Here is an 8270-nt window from a genome sequence, read left to right on the forward strand (position 1 = left end):
AAGCAAGGTACTCAATATGATGTGCAGCTCCAGTTACTGAAAAGAAAGATAACTGGCTTAACGTTTTTAATTCAATTACTGCAGATACAGAACTGAGAACATCTGATCTTAAAAACAAACCAGTCTCCATGTAGAGCTGAGCCCACATGGCTTTCAGAAGTAGGGCATTAAGCAATCCGGTAAAACAAAACAGAAGATGACTAACAGCTTCGGGCTGCTTCAAAACCACTTTCTCTTTTTTTCAATGTGCCTGTTAAATTATTCCAATCTGCCATTCATTAATAGTCGTTACTGGACCTCTGGCAATTTTTGGTTTGTATTGTTTTGTTTTTTGAAGGATATAGACAGAGGAGGTAGAAAAAGAAAAGTACATCAATATTTTTCAAAACTCACCCCTTCTAGACCTTTCATTTCCAATCATATCAAGTGATTCGCATAGACTAAGTGAAACTTGAAGAAGAAAAAAAGAACCCCCAGAAATGCCACCACTAATGAAAAACCAGAAAGAACAAAAAAGCCATACATAAATAAATGTTCTGTGACTTCAACAGGCCTAGTTTAAAAATAACAAAGGACAAAAGTGTCTGCTACTCTGAGGATGAAGTGCTACCTGCATATCTCTCCGACGCACCTTTCACCTGAAAGTCACTTTGCTAACCTGGCACAGTGGAAGATGGCTCCACTGAAAACGGCCAACTTCCTGATTCTCTCAGCCAAGATAAGCAAATGAAATAGGTTTGATCTAGTGGCAAGCTCTAGGGAACTTACCCTTTACAGTTGAAAAACCAGAACAAGAACCAGACTTTTCACTGAAAAGACTGGATTTTGAAATCAAGTATGATCTCATGTTATAGTCAAGAAAATTAAGGCACAGAAGTTTAGTGACCTTCCCTAAATCATATACGTTAGTAGCAAGTTTGTTAATAATGCCCATGTGAAGAATTATTGAAATGTGAACCTGCTGAAAGTCTTACTCATAGAAACTAGCTTTATTTTAGTCAATAATTACTAAAGAGCACTAGAGAGTAATTTTCTTTATTCATTGGCTGAAATGATGCAATTTCTAAAATTAAGCATTTTGACTTAGATTAAAAAAAATCACAAGCAAAATGGATTTGGTATTTAAAAATAATCACCTCTATTTACCTGATTATCCTAATTGGAGAAGTAATTAGAATTTTTCATAGAACAGTTGTAGAGATCTTAGAATTAGTTTAAGTCACACAAACAAATAAATGAATAACCCAGTTCTAGAAAGGAATATAATAGAAAAAAATTCTCACTATTTTATTCATTCGTACCTATAGAAGAACAAGAGTTGAGTCTGACTGTTTTGAATTATTAGAGAAGTAAAATGTTTGCCTTACTATGTATTGCAAAAACTGGACAAGATATGGATTAACAGTCACAGAACAATTTTCCCAAACAAAAAAACTTATCTTACATATCTAAATCTTATTGTATGATTGAGTTTGAATTTTATGATGAAATTACATTTTTAAAACACACTTTAAAAATTAGTGGATTTACAATTATTTATGGCAAAAATTTCTTTTTTTATTATAATCTCTCTTAGATACTTCACACACACACACACACACACACACACACACACACACACACACACACACACAACAGTGTGGGCTCCTGGGTAGAGGTAGGAATTCATTTGGAACTTACACATGGCTAAACAGAAGCATGGTTCATCCTTCCTTTACTAGGCTCTCTCTCTAATAACAAAGCCATTAATCTCCCAAACTCTGCTCTAGCAGCTTTCCAAAGGTTTCTCATGTCTTTTTCCCTACAGAATAAAGAAATTTAAATTACATTAGAAAACTCAGAATGACCCCCAAAGCCCTCCAGGTGCTATCTGCCTCTGCCCCCTCTCTATGCTCTGCCTCTGCCTTCTACCACACTGCTTCACAAGCAGTGCCCTGAAGAACAATGTGCTCTTTTTATCTTGTCCCTCAGCCTCAAAGACAGGAGCCCCAAGTGCCCAGGAAGCTAAGAAAGCTTTCCTTACCTCTGCGTTAGAATCGCAATGATGACATCTGCACGCCCCATGTCCCCTAATTGCTTTCTTTTCTCACACTGCAGTGCCATCAACACATCTACACTCAGTTTCTGTCTGCCTGCCCTCTGACAGAACAGTGAGGGAAAACATGGGTTTGGTTTGCTCTGTTCCCTCTTTTGTTTTCAGCATAGACAACAATGCTTGTCTCACAGCAAAGTTCAATAAATATTTCTGATATAAATAATTCTAAGTTCAGTAAGTAATGTTGACATACCAAATGATTATTCTGTATATTCAAAACACAAAACTATACAACATATTATATGAAATGCAAACAGTACAGAAAGCATGGTCTTGCTTTCACAAAGCCTAGATCAATGGTTCTCAATATGTGGGCTGCAACCCATTTGGGTAAATATCTGTATATCAGATATTTACACTGCAGCTCATAACAATAGCAATGTAACAGTTATGAAGTAGCAACAAAATAATGTTATGGTCAGGAGTCACCACAACATGAGGAACTGTATTAAAGGATCACAGCATAAGGAAGGTTGAGAGCCACAGGCATAGACAAAGAAAAAATACTAAAATACATGAGATAATTGTCTTAATAGCAGGCAGCACTAGATGTGATTATTAACTAATTAGGTTTATTTGTAAATGACTCATGAAATTAGCCTGGATATTTCACATTGTACCTAGCATGTAATTAAATGCAGAAATGAGTATCACATACTGTCTCCTTCAAGTTCAGAGGGGGAAGTGAATAGGGTACAGCAAAACAAAGTACCTAAGGACAAAGTGTATTTTGTCTTAGTGTGTGTTTAGTGTTTTGAAAACTCCACACAAACTGGGAAGAGAAAAAATTCAGCTAAGGAATTGCCTCTGTGGTGGTCAGAATGAAACTGGCCCCCATAGTCTCTTAGGGAGTAGCACTATTAGGACTTGTGGTCTTGTTGGGATAAGTGTGGCCTTCTTTGAGGAAGTGTGTCACTGGGGGGCAGGCTTTGAGATTTCAAATGTTCAAGCCAGGCTCAATGTCATTCTCTCTTCCTGCTGCCTGCTGATTCAGTGGTAGAACTCTCAGCTCCTTCCTGGGCATCATGTCTGTCTGGATGCTGCCATGCTTCCTTCCATGATGATAATGGAGTAAAGCTCTGAATTGGAAGGCAGCCCCAATCAAATGTTTTCCTTCTTAAGAGTTGTCAGGGTTAAGGCATCTCTTCACAGCAACAGAACAGTAAGTCAGCCTTGAAGAGAGAGCCTGATTAATGATTAAAGTGGGAGGATCTAGCTATGGTGGGCAGTGCAGTCAAGGCAGGTGGTTCTGTTTGCATAAGAAAGCAAGCTGAGAGAGCCTTAGAGGAGAAAGCCCTGAGCAGCATTCCTCCTGGTCTTTGTTTCAGTTCCTGCTCCCAGGCTGATGGATGATGGAGGCCTTGAGTCTCTGTCCCGACTTCCCTCAGTGACAGACAAACCTCTGAGCCAAATAAACCCTTCCCTCTCCCTATTTGTTTTTGGTCAATGTTTTGTCACAGCAACAGAAAAGCAAACTAGGACAGCAGGAGATGAGGCTCCAAGAGTGTTTTGTAGCATGCACTGGCAGCAAACAGACAAAAAGAATTTGATGAGGCAGCACAGAGACATGTGAGAAACCTCAGTCAAACAGAATGAAGGGCATTAGTGAGGAGTAAGGGTAACCCGAGAGGCCTGGACAGGCCCAAGAAAACTAGAGCATAGCCTTCTAAGCAGAGGCCTCAGGTGTGGCAATAGGCTGACGCCAGGCCTGGACCCCAGCACACCAAACCCCTAGGGTTCCCTGAACTGCTGCTAAAAAGCCTACGCCAGAACCAACAGAAGCTAAGTCCTAATCATGTCCTCTCCTCCTCTCCCAGTCCCTCCAAGACAGCTAGTTACCAGTGACTAACAAAAGCAAGACAGGGAAGCAAGTCCAGTTCCGCGAATCAACACAAGAAAAATGCTAAGCTGCCATTTTGTTCCCAAGTTTCCTGCTAGATCCAAGAAGGTAGCTATCCCTATGAAATCACATCTTAGCACAAGCTCGCCCCTGAGTCCTAATACTGCTAACATTAAAATAAAGACCCTTAAGAAGTACTTACAGAAGAATACCATGTATTCTCATATTCTGGTTCCAAGAAAGTTGGACTAAGGCAAATCTACATAGAATATCCTATATTCACAAAGAAGGCTGTTTATAAGAAAAATTAGTCCATAGGAAAAGTGCTGTTGTAAGTAATTCAGCCTGGAAGGAGAGTTAAGAATAGTCTGATTTGTGAGGGGCAAGAAAAAGCCATCAATTACACTACTCAAATTCAGAGTATCTGTTGTGATACAAGAAAAAGAACTGAAAAAGACAAGAGCCTTTGTAGGATGAATCAATAACTCTTCAGTGTAGCATTTTTCTCTTTAAAAAGCAAGAGTACTTTTCAGTCATATTGTCAATGTTATGCCATAAACAGAAATAAATAAATAAATAATAACCATACTAGGGCTGGAGATAGTTTTGTGAGGAAAGTTATTGACACCCAAGCCAAAGGACCTGTTAGACTCTCAGAACTCTTGAAGAAAACAACAACAACCAAAACAAAATAAAACAGAAGTGATTTATAATCACAGCACTGGAGAGGTAGAAGGCGGCTCAGTCCCTAGGGCCCCCTGACTGGACAGCTTGGTCTAACACGGGAGGAACAAGCCAATGAAAATAACATCTTACGTGGACTCTAACTCTTACGCACGTACACGCACGCATACACACACAAAACCTCAAATATATATATAGTACTACAATAGGCACTTATTACCCAATAAAAGACATCTTTAGAAACGTGAAGAGAATTACAATTAATTACAACAGAATTCTAAAACTCTTTTTCATATTCTGGGTTCCTGAACATCAATGTTGGAAAAAGAAAGATAAGATTCAACAGAATTCCAAATGTGTATAATATTGAGTTGGCTTCGTAAGTTAGTCAGATTCTGTACTTCAGTAACTTTATTGGAATGAGTAGCAGGCTGCTGGAGTTGGAAATACATCCAGAAAGGGTAACATCTGGTTTTCATCTATTCTTATGAGACGCAGGGTTTTCAAAAGACAGTAAGATACTGAGTACTGGTTTATAAAAATGAAGACTATATAGCATCTGGATTATAAAATAAAGAGGACAACGTGAAAACAAGAAGGCAGTTACGAAAGGAATGATCCCAGCCTAGGAAGGAGCAGATACAACTATATGGGGTCAGCTTTAGGCTGTGAGAAATAGCCAGTATCGTATGTGTTTGCTTTATATTCTTAATTATCTCAGGCAAGCTTCTCAAGTACTTGTTGCCTTTCAAAGTCAAACTTGGCAAAAACACCTATAAATAAAAATGAACATCTTCATTTAATCAGTAACAATGTTTATGTTCCATGCCTGTATAGATGGGCAGCATGGGAACCTTAGCAATGTTTATGTTCTATGCCTGTATAGATGGGCAGCATGGGAACCTTAGCAACAGAGTGGTTTTCTTTTTCACTGGTTGTCTTTCCATGCATTAAAATGTATAGCTATCAAAAATTTAAATATGTGTAACTGCTGATTCAGTGGTCCCACTGAAAGAAACATTTTCAACTTGCAAAAATGGAAAGATTCAATTGGTTAGACAAACGTAATACAACCCTCTACATCCACAAACCCAAGTAACTTTAAATATGAAAGCCTTCTCGTACTCAGCTTTACACTGATACTCATCTAAGCAAGCAAAGGTATGCCGCCCTGCCTTAATGTTTAAGTCTTAGTCCTTGGGACTGCAGCAGCGAAGAGGACTGAGGCATCCAAAGTGCCCTCCAGAAAACACTGGTCTTAGGAGAGAATCTGAAAGCAAAGTTTCTACTATCAAATATGCTTAGAAGATACTCTGTGTCTTATTCCTTTATTCGAGAGTCACAATTTGCATGGCAGTTTACAGGAAAATATGGGTTCTTGGGGGAGGGGGAAGCATGGTAAATGCCATATATGATAAAATCAAGAACACTTAGGGAGGACTGGGTATATAATCAAATTACATTGTATGCATGTATGAAATTCTCCAGAATAAAAGTACTATTATTTCTTTTTTTTTAAATTTTCTTTATTTACATGTCATATGATTTCTCCTTTCCCAGTTTTCCCTCCCAAAAACAAAAAACAACAACAAGAACAAACCCCTGTTCCCTCCCCTCTCCTCCTGATCGCCCCCCCACCCCCTCCCTCTTACTGGCCCTGGCATTCCCCTACACTGGGGCACAGAACCTTCACAGGGCCGAGGGCCGCTCCTCCCATTGATGACCGACTTGGCCATCCTCTGCTATATACATGCTACTATTATTTCTCAAATGTAGAAATCACTAAAAGTAGACTTACGGTCCTGGTCACTGAGCAGGCTCCTTCCTTACATTAAGGTTCAGAGCTGGTTCTCTTTCTTCGTACTAAGTCAAAGACACTGCACTAAATCTCGCACTCAAATGCATATAACTCTGATCTTCAGAAAGTCTGAACCAGCATGTCCAACACTGCTTTTAACAAGCACTGAGTGACTGCAATCCAAGTCCAGTATTAGAATGCTCAAAACGTCTGACTATCTTCAGTAAGAGAACTATTTATTACCAGGGACAGAAGAAGTAAAAAAAAAAAGTCTACTCTTCAACTACATATATTAAAAATATCTATTCAAAATAAGAAAGATAAAAAAGAAACTGAGGAAAGTCAAACTACAGCACAGAACACTATACTCTTAATATACTGTTCCAAACATGAAGCAACGATTTATCCTATAATAAGAATTCTTGGGGGCTAGAGAGATGGCTCAGTAGTTAAGAGCACTGACTGCTCTTCCAGAGGTCCTGAGTTCAAATCTCAGCAACCACATAGTGGCTCACAACCATCTGTAATGAAATCTGATGCCCTCTTCTGGTGTGTCTGAAGACAGCTACAGTGTACTTACATATAAATAAATAAATAAATAAATAAATAAATAAATAAATCTTAAAAAAAAAAAAGAATTCTTAGCCTCAGCTCTGAGAAATTTCAGGAATTCTTGAAGTCTCAAAAAAAAAAAAAAATACGACCAATGTTTATGACAACATGGATAACATGAAAGATAGCACACGTTTTCATCAATTCTCGTAACACACCCATACCCAGCTGAAGACCCGGACACAGGAGCATGTTCCCAGTGCAAGGTTTTCTCTTACCTTTGGAGAGTCATGTTCAAGGCGCCTGTACACGCCTTAATCTTGTTCTGGGCTTCGAGATGAGTCATTCCCTGGGCACTGATTCCATCGATGCTCAGAACCACATCGCCTATTCTGACGTGCGCCTGTGATGCCTTGCCACCATCCTTCAGCTGCAACAAACAAATCTCATCAGAGGCCTCATGGTTTAAAATACAAGGACAGAAACGCAGATAAAATTATACTTTTTTCATCTGAAAAAGTGTATGAATATACTACTAGAGCATCATGAAATTATCCTGCTTGATAAAAGAGGTTAAAATTGAAGTGATTTTCATGCTTTTTTTTCTTAAATCCTTTGTTACAAAACAAACAATATTAGAAAATGGTCTCTAATAATTTCATCATTTATTTACTATACTGCAGTAGTGTGTGATTGCTAAGAAAGAGAAAAAGAAGTAAAGTATCTATGAAAACTCCTCATTTTAGCAAAAGGAAAAGAACAGAATCTAAAACAAAGTATATTATTTTTAAAAATACATTTTTACAACTCTAAACTGTTGTCTTTCTGCCTGCACAAAACATGAGAGGGGGATCTTGGCCTCCTCCTTCTCTGGAATCCAGCTTACATCCGCATTTGAGGATTAACTTCTTTTAGATCACAGGCCCAAGTATCTTTCATACTGGGTGTGCTTCCTGCTCAAGGCATCTGCCAGGAAGGGAAGGAAAGGCTGATTTGAGACTGCCAGATATGTCTGTGTACCAGAGTCCTCGACTCCCAGTGTTTCTTTGGTTACTCAATAAAAATGTCTGATGGTTGACATCACTTGGTTTGACTCCTTACAGGCTGCAAATATATGTTTCATTGCCTCAGGAAAGCAAATACAAAATGACAGTATATAGAAAAACAATGCAGTTTTCATAAAAATTTAGAAATATAAAACAAATGCAAACAACGGGAGCCATCTCAACCCAAAGGCAAGCTCAGTATCCAACTAGGCTAAGCAGACTTAGAACACCGCACTGGGTGGCTGGAAGATAGAA

General features: G+C 38.7%; 1 protein-coding gene across 5 annotated transcripts in view; it reads right to left on the reverse strand.

Moving 5' to 3' along the window:
* Positions 1–8270, reverse strand: part of Pdlim5 (PDZ and LIM domain 5) — a 163924-nt gene that overhangs the window by 114156 nt on the left and 41498 nt on the right. For all 5 annotated transcript variants that reach the window (XM_031375680.1, XM_031375679.1, XM_031375678.1 and 2 more), the window contains exon 3: positions 7248–7399. In XM_031375680.1, the coding sequence (XP_031231540.1) occupies positions 7248–7399 (152 nt within the window). The remainder of the gene's footprint in view (positions 1–7247; positions 7400–8270) is intronic.

Source organism: Mastomys coucha, unplaced genomic scaffold (genome assembly GCF_008632895.1).
Source record: "Mastomys coucha isolate ucsf_1 unplaced genomic scaffold, UCSF_Mcou_1 pScaffold16, whole genome shotgun sequence".
Lineage (NCBI taxonomy): Eukaryota > Metazoa > Chordata > Mammalia > Rodentia > Muridae > Mastomys > Mastomys coucha.